The sequence below is a fragment of the Papio anubis genome, chromosome 1 (assembly GCF_008728515.1).
Source record: "Papio anubis isolate 15944 chromosome 1, Panubis1.0, whole genome shotgun sequence".
NCBI lineage: Eukaryota > Metazoa > Chordata > Mammalia > Primates > Cercopithecidae > Papio > Papio anubis.
In genome coordinates, this window is record NC_044976.1 from 24,554,168 (window position 1) to 24,567,287 (window position 13,120).

The 13,120-nt window shown below is 45.5% G+C and overlaps 1 protein-coding gene and 1 pseudogene across 7 annotated transcripts in view; one reads left to right on the forward strand and one right to left on the reverse strand.

Moving 5' to 3' along the window:
* Positions 1-13,120, forward strand: part of CEP85 (centrosomal protein 85) — a 52,432-nt gene that overhangs the window by 29,930 nt on the left and 9,382 nt on the right. For 6 of the 7 annotated variants that reach the window (XM_009202479.4, XM_003891384.3, XM_017958550.2 and 3 more), the window contains 5 exons: positions 372-505; positions 918-1,035; positions 2,401-2,586; positions 11,943-12,095; positions 12,919-13,073. In XM_009202479.4, coding sequence (XP_009200743.1) covers positions 372-505; positions 918-1,035; positions 2,401-2,586; positions 11,943-12,095; positions 12,919-13,073 — 746 coding nt within the window. The remainder of the gene's footprint in view (positions 1-371; positions 506-917; positions 1,036-2,400; positions 2,587-11,942; positions 12,096-12,918; positions 13,074-13,120) is intronic. The other variant, XM_021937955.2, reaches the window with a different exon arrangement.
* Positions 5,959-6,810, reverse strand: LOC101017293 (annotated as a pseudogene).

Consider the following 13,120-nt stretch of genomic DNA (forward strand, 5'->3'; position numbering starts at 1 on the left):
CCCAGCATATTTTCTTTTAAAAAATCCTTATGCTGCTGAAGAGTGGGAAGGAAGGGAGCAGACATATTCCCCTTCCTTGGTTGGTGAGGACATCCTAGCTCCTGGTTTGCCTCTGTTGCTAGATAATAAAAGATAACTGACCTTTTCTTAGAAACTAGAGCCTTTTTGAACAGGGAGTGTTCAGTTGGCAGAAGCCTTCCTGGCAGGTTCTTTCCAGTCATGCCTCAGAGCTAAAATTATTTCATAAACATTGGGCCTCATCAGGCTGAGCCAAGTTGGGCCTTGACTACAGACCCAGCTGATTACTGCTCAGGTGTTTTCAGGCATGTGTGGGTCAAGATCAAGCTCATCTGGGCCTACTTGCCTTTCAGCTTCAGAACGGAGCCATCTGCCACCATCCTGCTGCTTTTGCTCCTTCACTGCCCATCTTAGAGCCAGCACAGTGGATCAGCATCTTGAACAGTAATGAACACCTTCTGAAGGAAAAAGAGCTTCTCATTGATAAGTAAGAGGGCAAGGGGTACCACAGAGCCAGACTACTCTCCCAGGCCCCACTGAAGACACCTAATGGAGTCTTCCCAAGGGCAAAACATTCCTCCTCTGTTTAGGCCCATGTCTTGCCTCACAGTGGAGGCAGTTTGATAAGCAGCCTAGTCGTATATATAGCTAGTGTAATAGGCCAGTTATGTATTTCTTTAGGGCTCTAGGGAATGCCTGAAGGGGGTAGCCAGTTCATTGCCTCTGATCTTTTCCTCATTTCCCCTCAGTTATCTTTCTCATTTGTTGTTCTTCCTTCAGAAAATAGTGATATCCAGAATCTAAGATCTTGCTTACATAATAGGGATTATACTTAGTAGGGGCTTATATTGCGAGGGGTTAGCATCAGGACCTTGACCCGATTCTACCGGCTCGTGCAGGCAGAGGAAACACATCTCTCAGCTGGAGCAGAAAGTGCGAGAGAGCGAACTGCAAGTCCACAGTGCCCTCTTGGGCCGCCCTGCCCCATTTGGTGATGTCTGCTTGCTGAGGCTACAGGTAAGTATTGGCAAGCAAGATGGCATTCTGTTTGTCATAACTCAGTGTCTTCCCTATGCTTGGCACCATTAGGTATCCAGGAGATGTAAAAGAGAACAAGTGATGTAAGTGTCCCTGCCCTCAAAGAGTAAACATACTAATTATAAAGCACCCTTTATCATGCCCTAGTGGTGGCAGAAAAGGCTAAGAACCAGGTGAAAGTCCAGATGCCTGGGTGTCAAGACATACTTGGGAGAAAGGTAGATAGTAAAGTCCTAGAGTTGAGTGATGTTATGAGAAGTCTTAATCTTCTAGCCCTGGCCAAAAGGAGAGAGAGAGGCAAACGTAATGCGGGATTTAGAGCCATTCTTTCTTTTTTTTTTTTCCTCCCTGCTCTGTCACCCAGGCTGGAGTGCAGTGGCACAATCTCGGCTCACTGCAACCTCCGTCTTCCTGGTTCAAGCGATTCTCCTGCCTCAGCCTCCCAAGTAGCTAAGATTACAGGCGCCTGCCACCATGCCTGGCTAATTTTTATGTTTTTAGTAGAGATGGGGTTTCGCCATATTGGCCAGGCTGGTCTCGAAATCCTGACCTCGTGATCCGCCTACCTAAGCCTCCCAAAGTGCTGGGATTACAAGCGTGAGCCATTGCACCCGGCCATTCTCATTTTTATCCTCCATATCTAGGAGCAGCTAAAGAAGATAATATTCTCACTGAGATCAGTGGTTGTGGGGGTTGAGAGCTTGAAAAGAAGCCTGCTTTGTTGACCAAGCTTCTGCAGTTTGGGCATTTGAATGTTGGATATTTGACAGGTTATAGCACTGGCTTTGCTACCTAATTAAGGCAGTATCCTGTCTCATAGAATCAGAATGTTAACAGTGGGAAGTGCCTTAAATAAAATCTAGTTAATTCTTCAAATTTACTGATGAAAGAATTGAAGCCCGAGAAAGAGGAAGACCTTGCCTGAGATCATGTAGAGAATGAGTGGAGGGAAGCCAGGCTTTAAGCCCAGGTCTTTTGATGTCTTGTCTTGGGTTCCTTCCAGTATACAGTGGCTTAGGTGCTTTAAGGCAGTGATTCTCAAATGTGAGTGTGCATCAGAATCCTTGGAGCGCTTGTTAAAACACAGATTATTGGGACCCATCCCTATAGTTTCTGATTTGGTGGGCCTAGGAGTTAGGCTTAAGAAATTGCATTGCACATTGCTAACAAATTACAGCAATAGGTAAGGCTGATGCTGTTAACCCTAAGACCCAGTTGAGAACCACTTCTTAAAGAAATTATTGGAGAAAAATGATATTTGACCATGAAGTATGCTGGGAATAAATAAAGTACATGAGACTATAAGGGTAGAGAACAGTTACATATTGAGAATCTTTCTGGCAGGAATTGCAGCGAGAAAACACTTTCTTACGTGCACAGTTTGCACAGAAGACAGAAGCCTTGAGCAGAGAAAAGATTGACCTTGAAAAGAAACTCTCTGCTTCTGAAGTTGAAGTCCAGCTCATCAGAGAGTCGCTCAAAGTGGCGTTGCAGAAGCATTCTGAGGAAGTGAAGAAACAGGAAGAAAGGGTGAGCTGAATAGCTGATAGCCCTAATTCACAAAGGAATTGGCAGTCAGCTGTCTACTCTAAAGCCTAAGCTGTTTCTGGCCCCCATTCCTGAACTAAGAGGAGACAGTTGGGTGAGATCCTCCACTGACTTCTCACACAGAATCATCACGGATCTCCTTTTTGCTAGAAATGGAACTCTCCTCCCTCCCTCATTTTTGCTTCATCTCCATAAAACCACAACAGTCAGGGAAAGTTGTATGGTCCCTCACTGTCCCAGGTTGTGCTGTGCAATGTACCACCAGCTGGTCTGGGTAGAAAACCAACTTGAGTACTCATACCAGATGGCACTGTTGCAAGATATTTAAATACCTGTGGTGTATTTATATCATTCAGTCTGGTTTCTCACCCTTCCTAAAAAGTAGAGAAAAATTCCATGTACGCCAGGCATGGTGGCTTACACCTGTAATCCCAGCACTTTGGGAGGCCAAAATGGGTGGATCACTTGAGGTTGGGTGTTCGAGACCAGCCTGGCGAACATGGCGAAACCTCATCTCTACTAAAAATACAAAAATTAGCCGAGTGTGGTGGCTAGCGCCTGTAATCTCAGCTCCTCGGGAGGCTGAAGCAGGAGAATAGCTTGAACCCAGGAGGTGGAGGTTGCAGTGAATCAGGATCACGCCATCACGCTGTTGCACTCCAGCCTGGGTAATAGAGCAAGACTCAGGGGAAAAAAAAAAAAATTCCATGTGCACAGCTAGTTTGGGTGTTTTTTTGGTTTGTTTGTTTGTGTTTTTTTTTTTGCCAGTACTCTTAAAATTGCCTTAGGTTTAAAGTTCTTTGGTTTTGTTGTTATCTCCTAATTCATGGCTTGCTTTAAAGCATGTGTTTTTGGGGAACCAGTTTAGTAATGTTAAGTTCTGGACCACTTAAAACAACTAGAGCAATACTTCTCAAACTTCAGTGTTTCAGAATCACTTGGGGATCTTGTTAAAAATGTACATCAGATTCAGTAGTTCTAGGAGGGGGCCTGAGATCCTGCATTTCTTTTTTTTTTTTTTTTTTTGACATGGAGTTTCACTCTGGCACCCGGGCTGGAGTGCAGTGGTGCAATCTCAGCTCACTGCAACCTCAGCCTCCTGGGTTCAGGCGATTCTCCTGCTTCAGCCTCCCAAGTAGTTGGGATTATAGGCGCCTGCTACCACACCCAGCTAATTTTTGTGATTTTAGTGGAGATGAGGTTTCACCATGTTGGCCAGACCAGTCCTGAACTCCTGACCTCAGGTGATCCACCTACCTCAGCCTCCCAAAGTGCTGGGATTACAGATGTGATCCACTGCACCCAACTGGATTCTGCATTTCTGACAAGCTCCCAGGTGATGCTGATGTTATTGGTACTAGAAGGACTTAAGAGGGTTTGTTAAAAAAGAAAATTTAAAGTTGAGTTAGGCTGGGCACTGTGGCTTATGCTTGTAATCCCTGCACTTTGGGAGGCTTAGATGGGCAAATCATCTGAGGTTGGGAGTTCGAGACCAGCCTGACGAACATGGAGAAACCCGTCTCTACTAAAAATACAAAATTAGCTGGGCGTGGTGGCACATGCCTATAATCCCAGCTACTCAGGAGGCTGAAGCAGGAGAATCAATTTAACCTGGGAGGCAGAGGTTGCAGTGAGCCGAGATTGCTCCATTGCACCCCAGCCTGGACAGCAAGAGCAAAACTCCGTCTCAAAAAAATAAAGTTGAGTTAGTGAGTTTAAAAATAATAATAATTTATATATCTAAGTTAAGTAAATACCAGTAGATTTATAATAAAATTAGTAGTTCTAAAAACAAATGAAAAAATAAAAAATTTAATAGTTCTGGCCAGACTCAGTGGCTCATACCTATAATTCCAGCACTTTGGGAGACTGTGGCAAGAGGATTGCTTGAGCTCAGGAGTTAAGACAAGTCTGAGGCCAGGCGCGGTGGCTCAAGTCTGTAATCCCAGCACTTTGGGAGGCCGAGACGGGCAGATCACGAGGTCAGGAGATCAAGACTATCCTGGATAACACGGTGAAACCCCATCTCTACTAAAAATACAAAAAATTAGCCGGGCGAGGTGGCGGGCACCTGTGGTCCCAGCTACCCGGGAGGCTGAGGCAGGAGAATGGTGTAAATCTGGGAGGCAGAGCTTGCAGTGAGCTGAGATCCGGCCACGGCACTCCAGCCTGGGTGATAGAGCGAGACTCTGTCTCCAAAAAAAAAAAAAAAAAAAAAAAAAAAAAAGTCTGGACAACATAGTGAGACTCCTTCTCTTAAAAAAAAAAAAAAAAAAATTTTTTTTTCCCCTAAAATCAGGTTTATTACTCAGAGCAAAATTTGCCCACATAATACATTGCTCTTCAATTTTTATTTCTACGTGGTTATGCAGTCTGAATGACTAGTTTACAATCCCAGGTGGTATTATAAGTTTTGTTTTTGCTGGCTGGACACGGTGGCTCACACCTGTAATCCCAGCATATTGGGAGGCCAAGGCATGTGAATCACATGAGGTCAGGAGTTTGAGACTAGTCTGGCCAACATGGTGAAACCGTGTCTCTACTAAAAAAAAAAATAATAATACAACAGTGGCCGGGCACGATGGCTCACACCTGTAATCCCAACACTTTGGGAGGCTGAGGTGGGCAGATCACAAGGCACAAGGTCAGGAGATTGAGACCATCCTGGCCAACATAGTGAAACCCCATCTCTACTAAAAATACAAAAAACTAGCTGGGTGTGGTGGCACACGCCTATAGTCCCAGCTACTTGGGAGGCTGAGGCAGGAGAATCGCTTGAACCCGGGAGGCGGAGGTTGCAGTGACCCAAGATCACGCCACTGTACTTCCAGCCTGGCGACAGAGCAAGACTGCGTCTCAAAAAAAAAAAAAAAAAAAAAAAAGCTGGATGTGGTAGTGGGTGCCTGTAACCTCAGCTACTTAGGAGGCTGGGACAAGAGAGTCGCTTGAACCTGGGAGGTAGATGTTGCAGTGAGCCGAGATCACACCACTGCTCTCCAGTCTGGGCAACAGAGTGAGTGAGATTCTGTCTCAAAAAAAAAGGCGGGGGGCGGAGGGTGTGACTGTTGGAAGGGGAAAAGTCCTCGCTGACAAAGAAATGACACTGATGAAAACAAAATCAAGAATGATCCACTGGTGCCAGAGATGTTAGAGAAGCTTGTCAGTGAGCAGTTCCCTACTTCTTGCAGCAGAGGGGAGTATGGGCTAAAAATACTTTAGAAAAATCAAACAGCACCTGCAACACACTCTTAAATAAAGGCCAGGCTTGCAAACTATTCTTTCTTATCCATGCTGCTCAAATGTGAAGGAATTCTATATAAGGCTAAAGTCTAGTGAATCTTCTGACTTCAATTTCCCTGGCTCAAGTCATTCTTGTGACTCAAGTCATTCTTGTGACTTAGCCTCCCAAGTAGCTGGGGTGATAGGCGCATGCCACCACGCTGGGCTAAATTTTGTACTTTTAATAGAGACAGAGTTTCACTATTGTTGGCCAGGCTGGTCTTGAACTCCTGGCCTCAGGTGATTCACCCACCTTGGCCTCCCAAAGTGCTGGGATTACAGATGTGAGCCACTGCACCTGGCCCTCACTGCTGCTGCTTCGTGGAATATAGTTTTTCATCAAGTGAGACTAGGACAATCTCTTCATATTCTTTTAGTTTCTGGGATGTTTCACAATAGTCTGTCTAATCACATCTGCATCTCTAGACAAGTGCTCCATCATGCTTTCAACAGTTGTGGTTGGTGCATAAAAATTCACCAAGAAATACCCGCCTCTGCTGTGCTGTTGACAGAGATCTTATAAGGAAGTGCTCATTCGCCCAGGTTTTCCAAGTCCCTCACTATTGCTCCTCTGTTCATCAGGGCTTGTATCATACATTTCAAAGTAGCAGAAGTCTCTGGCCGCGGCATGGCTGTCAAGATTAAAGCCAGCTTATAGTCAGGCATTCCCGGAGGCTCGGTGGGCGGCTCGGAACTGGGCTGGTTCCCAGGAAGGGAAGGAGCAGGATGGCAGGGACCTGGAAGTGGCTGGGTTGAGTGTCTGCCGAGTGGCGAAAGCTACAAAAAATTTTTTAAAAATTAGCCAGGTGTGGTGGTGCCACCTGTAGTCCCAGCTATTCAGGAGGCTGAGGTGGGAGAATCGCTGGAGCCCAAAAGGTCAAGGCTGCAGTAAGCCATGATCTCACAGTTACACTGCAGTCTGGGTAACAGCAAGACACTGTCTGAAAAAAAAAAAAAAAAAAAGATTAGTAGTTCTGTACCCCAGCACAACCCCACAGTAGTATCTATCTAGAGCTCTCCTCTTTCCTCTGATATATATAGTTGACCTTGGAACAATACATTTAAGCTGCACAGTTCCACTTGTACATGTATTTTTTTTTCAACCAAACGCAGATAAAAAATCACATATTCGGCCGGGCGCGGTGGCTCAAGCCTGTAATCCCAGCACTTTGGGAGGCCGAGACGGGCGGATCACGAGGTCAGGAGATCGAGACCATCCTGGCTAACACAGTGAAACCCCGTCTCTACTAAAAATACAAAAAATTAGCCGGGCGTGGTGGCGGCGCCTGTAGTCCCAGCTACTCGGGAGGCTGAGGCAGGAGAATGGCGTAAACCCGGGAGGTGGAGCTTGCAGTGAGCCGAGATCACGCCACTGCACTCCAGCCTGGGCGACAGAGCGAGACTCCGCCTCAAAAAAAAAAAAAAAAAAAAAATTCACATATTCAAGAGATGCAAAACCAGAGTGTATGGAGGGCCGACATATATGTGGTTTCTACAGGACCAACTATGGGACTCAAGTATGAGCAGAGTTTGATATACACAGGTGATCCTGGAACCAGTCCCCCATGTATGCCAAGGGACAGCTGTATTTCTGAATAGTATGCTTTTCCGGCACTTTTTTCCTTCAATGAATTTTAGACATCTGTTTTTGTTTCATGGGAACAGTATCTCCCCAACAATATTGATTGTAATTGTTTTGGATGTTTATATCTGTTTATAATATTTCTTGTTTCCTTAAGGTCCTTTTTTCTGTTTTTGGTGTCTTTCATGTTAGAGGCTTGGTGATCATTGAATAGACGGGCATTCGTATTTAAGAAGGAAGCAGGCTGGGTGCGGTGGCTCACGCCTGTAATCCCAGCACTTTGGGAGGCCAACGCGGGCGGATCACCTGAGGTCAGGAATTTGAGACCAGCCTGGCAAACATGGCGAAATCCTGTCTTTACTAAAAATGCAAAAATTGGCTGGGCTTGGTGGTGGGTGTCTGTAATCCCAGCTACTCGGGAGACTGAGGCAGGAGAATCGCTTGAACCCGGGAGGTGGAGATTGCAGTGAGCTGAGATCGCGCCACCGCACTCCAGCCTTGGTGATGAGAGTGAGACTCCTTCAAAAAAATAAAAAGGAAGCATTTAAAAGCTGGATGAAAGCTGTGGGTTCATGGTGGTTACCTGTTGGACTTCAGTGTAGGATCAGACTTAGGCTACCCTTTTCACTTGGGAACGCTCAGATGTCAGTATCTGGATGTCTTCTCTCACTCTCTCTAGGGAAGAATCTTCAACCTGCTCTCTGGTGGAGAGGCTAGAGGCAGGAATGCTTTTTAGCCTTTGGATTCTCGGTGTTGAGATTGGGCTTAGAGTCCCCACAGTTCTAGACATGGAATTTTTTTTTTTTTTTTTTTTTGGAGACACAGTCTTGCTGGAGACTGTGGAGTGGGTGGAGTGCAGTGCCATGATTTAGGCTCACTGCTGCCTCCGCCTCCCAGGTTCAAACTATTCTCTCTTATGCCTCAGCCACCTGAGTAGCTGGGATTACAGGCATGTACCACCACGCCTGGCTGTTTTTTTTGTTTCCGAGACAGAGTCTCGCTCTATTGTCTGGGCTGGAGTGCAGTGGCCTGATCTTGGCTACTACAGCCTCCGTCTCCTGGGTTCAAGCGGTTCTCCTGCCTCAGCCTCCTGAGTAGCTGGAATTACAGGCACCCACCACCTCGCCCGGCTAATTTTTGTATTTTTAGTAGAGACAGGATTTTGCCATGTTTCTCAGGCTGGTCTCAAACTCCTGACCTCAGGTGATCCGCCCACCTTGACTTCCCAAAGTGCTAGGATTATTACAGGCTTGAGCCACTGCACCGGCCTAATTTTTGTACTTTTTATAGAGATGGAGTTTTACCATTTTGGCCAGACTAGTCTTGAGCTCCTGACCTCAACTAATCCTCCCACCTCGGCCTCCCAAAGTGCTGGGATTACAGGTGTGAACCACCATACCCGGCCATATACATAGATTTTTACTTGTTTTCAACCCAATACTTCACCCTCTCTGCTGTGACTGGGTACTCTTGAGTCGGGAATCTCTCTCATTGATTTCTTCGGAGAATAGTCTGCTGATGGGGAAACCCAGGGTGGGGCTGATATCTAGCTAACTTGTATATAGATTTCTAGGGAATTCCCCTGTTTTTCAGATCTGTGGTTGATACTTGCCTCCATCTTGAGCTGGTACTTCAGAGGCTCTTGGGAGTTGGGAGGAGCAGATTTTCTTCCCTGTTGTCTGTAACTCCCACTACAGATTGTAACTTTTCTGCCCCGTGTCGTTTATCTCCCCTGTTCACTTTCACCTTTTAAAAACGTTAAAATCTTTCATAAGCTGGGCATGGTGGCTCACTCCTGTTAATCCTGGTACTTTGGGAGGCCAAGGCAGAAGAATTGCTTGAGCCCAGTTCAAGAACAGCCTGGGCAACATGGTGAGACTCCATCTCTATAAAAAAATGTTAAGTCAGGCTTGGTGGCTCACGCCTGTAATCCCAGCACTTTGGGAGACCGAGGTAGGCGGGTCACGTCAGGTCAGGAGTTCAAGACCAGCCTGGCCAACATGGTGAAACCCTGTCTCTACCAATGATACAAAAAATTAGCTGGGTGTGGTGGTGGACGCCTGTAACCCCAGCTGCTTGGGAGGCTGAGGCAGGAGAATCGCTTGAACTCGGGAGGTGGAGGTTGCAGTGAGTCGAGATCACGCCACTGCACTCCAGCCTGGGCAACAAGAACGAAACTCCGTCTCAAAAAAAAAAATTTTTTTTTTTAAATATTTGCTGGGCGTGGTGGTACATGCTTGTAGTCTAAGCCACTCGGGAGGCTGAGGTGGGAGCATCACTTGAGCCCAGGAGATCAAGGCTGCAGTGGGCTGTGTCCGTGTCACTGCACTTCAGCATGGGTGACAGAGCAAGACCCTGTCTCAAAAAAAAAAAAAAAAAAAAATCTTTCCTACACTTTTGTTTCCTCCCCTGTTTCTCAGTTGATACTTTATTTATTTTCTGTCATTTTAAAGATGTTTTTGGAAGGGAGAATACATAAACATTTATGGTCAGTTTACCATTTTCAGTAAGCTTCCCAGGTGATTCTGATACATACTGAAATGTGAAAATCACTGGTTCAGAGATTTAAGAGTACAGATTGGACCTAGGATAAAGCTTTTGACTGATTTTCAGGGATCGATCTTAGTACTGTTATATCTTTGGATTAAATTAGGCCTTTGTCTCCTTTTTGACATTTAATATATCTGCATCACTTTTTCTGTTTTCTCTTGTTTTCCTCAGCTTCCTTGTTCGTAAGCAAACAAAATAAAACAAAGCACCATAATGGTGAAGAAAAAGCCTCTGTTCAAATCTTTATTGAATACCTGCTCTGTGTCAGGCATTCTGCTGTGTTAGTTTAGGATATGATAATTAGCAAACAGACATAGCTCTTTCTCTCAAGTCTCATTAGCCTTTCCAGTTGATTGCATGGCTTTATATCATGTATGGTATTTAGGGAAGAATATATTACTTTTCTGACCAAACTGGTTATATGTCTTATCAGAAAGTTATGTATACTTCTGCAGTCCAATTCAGATGCAGACCATCTGGAGTTAGTGTCAGACTCCACAGGTTTAAGGGTACAGTTCTCAACAAAACTCCAGATGCCAACAGCAAATTCTGGGGTCTTCAGGCCACTCGTATTTCTGACCAACTGGCTTCTGTGACCTTCAGGTTTAATAATTCCCAGAATTACTCACAGAACTCAGTAAAGTACTATACTTATTATTACAGTTTTATTATAAGTGATACAATTCAGGGTTGGGCACAGTGTGTGATGCCTGTAATCGCAGCACCTTGGGAGGCCAAGGCAGGTGGATCACCTGAGGTCAGGGGTTCAAGACCAGCCTGGCCAACATAGTGAAATCCAATCCCATTTTTAGTACAGTATTATTCTGTACTAAAAATAGAATAATTAGCTGGGCGTGGTGGCGGGTGCCTGTAATCCCAGCTACTCAGGAAGCTGAGTCAGGAGAATGACTTGAACCTGGGAGGCGGAGGTTGCAGTGAGCCAAGATCGTGCCACTGCACTCCAGCCTGGGTGACAAGAGCGAAACTCTGTCTCAAAAAAAAGGGGGTGAGGGGGTGGGATACAATTCAGGACCAGCCAAATGAAGAGAGACATAGGGTGAGGTCCAGGAGCATCCTGAGAGCAGAGCTTCCATGCCCTCTCCTTGTGTAGAATAAGAGCATATAAACACAGCACATTTATGTGTTTACCTACCAGGAAGCTCCAGTGAGCTTCTGTGTCCAGAGTTTTTAGTTGGAGTTTCATTTATGTAGGCATGATGAAACTCAATCACCCATCCCTCTCCCTTACCCATAGTAGATTAGGTTCAAAGCAGTTGGTTTTTCTGGTGATCTGCATCCATTCTGAGTCATAGTATTGGCATAAATTTACTCATGATGGGTTCTGGCCCACTCCTGTCCAATTCAGGAAATTCCAAGGGCTTAGAGGTTACCTCCTAGGAACCAGGTACAGAGACCAGACAAATTCTGTATTTCACAACAGAAATGCTGCCAGTTTTTAAAAACTGCCCTAGAAGCCTTTCTCTGTCCTTGATTTGAAAGTTCATTAATTCTTTAGTTTTATACTCAAATCCTAAATGGCAAAATTTATTTAGCTTCCTACCTTCATTGCAGTAGAACAACATTCACAACCTCAAGGGTTGCTTCAAAAAAAGTTGATGTGGCTGGGTGTGGTAGCTCATGCCTGTAATCCCACCACTTTGGGAGGCCAAGTTGGGTGAATGGCTTGAGGCCAGCAGTTGGAGACCAGCCTGAAAAACATGGCAAAACCCTGTCTTTACAAAAAATAGAAAAATTAGCCTGCCGTGGTAGCATGTGCCTGTAGTCCCAGCTACTCCAGGGGCTGAGGTAGGAGGATCACTTGAGCCTGGGAGGTGGAGGCTGCAGTCAGCTGAGATCACACCACTGCACTCCAGCAGGGTCATAGTGGAGTGAAGGGTAGAGACAAACTTGACATTTCTTCTTCTAGGTCAAAGGTCGCGATAAACATATAAATAATTTGAAAAAGAAATGTCAGAAGGAATCAGAGCAGAACCGGGAGAAGCAGCAGCGTATTGAGACCTTGGAGCGCTACCTGGCTGACCTGCCCACCCTGGAAGACCATCAAAAGCAGAGCCAGCAGGTAGCAGCAATGTGTTGGCATGCCTGGGGTGATCAGGGAGTGGCCAGGCAGGGGAACTTTTTCATCATCTGCTATATGCAGTTATCCTGTGACTTCCTGAAAGGATAATCCCAAAGCAGTCATGTCCAGATTCACATTTGTCAGATTTGTAACCAGACTGCAAATTTTTGAGGTACCCAGAGTCTTCCTTATGTTAAATATAGTGAACCCCAAGTTTCTCTTCAAAGAATCAGTATGTTCAGCTCTCTTACTCTTTATTTTAAAGTTGAACTTCCAGGTTCTCTTCGCCCTCTTGCTTCTAGTTTCATTAAACAACCTTTTCCACCAGTTTTAATCAGTAGTTCACATCTGTTCCCCTGGTCACCTGCTCTGTCCTGACTCATCCCGGTCACCTGCTTTGACCTGAGTCTCCCCGGTCACCTGCTCTGACCTAAGTCACCTTTAGTTACTTGTTCCTAACTGTCCTTCCCACCAAACTACTCACCCCCCCCCCCCCCCACTGTGGCTCATACACCTGCTCTCTTTAAAATAGCCAATCAGAATTAGCTTAGACTGTGTGGTTCAACCCTAGCCAATAGGGGAACAACATAGCAGTAAGGACGACCTGCTTCAGGAATAAGAACTCCTTCCCTTCCCCTGTCCAGTTGTGCTTTTGCCATTGTTCCATCTGCGAGGAGCACCCTTTCTGCAGAAAGTAAAAATTGCCTTGCTGGGGAAATTAAATGTATGTTTGAGTGCTATTTCTTTGCGACACCAAGGAACAAGCATTTTGCATTTCTAACACTTGACTTATTTGACCTAAATGTGGGATCCTGTTTCTCAGCTTAAGGATTCTGAGTTGAAGAGCACAGAGCTGCAGGAGAAAGTGACTGAGCTGGAGAGTTTGCTGGAGGAGACCCAGGCAGTCTGCAGAGACAGGGAGACTCAACTGGAAAGCCTGAGGCAGAGAGAAGCAGAATTTTCCTCTGCTGGACATAGGTAAATAACCCTGTGGGATTGAGAGGAATGGAGAGAATTTTTTGTCA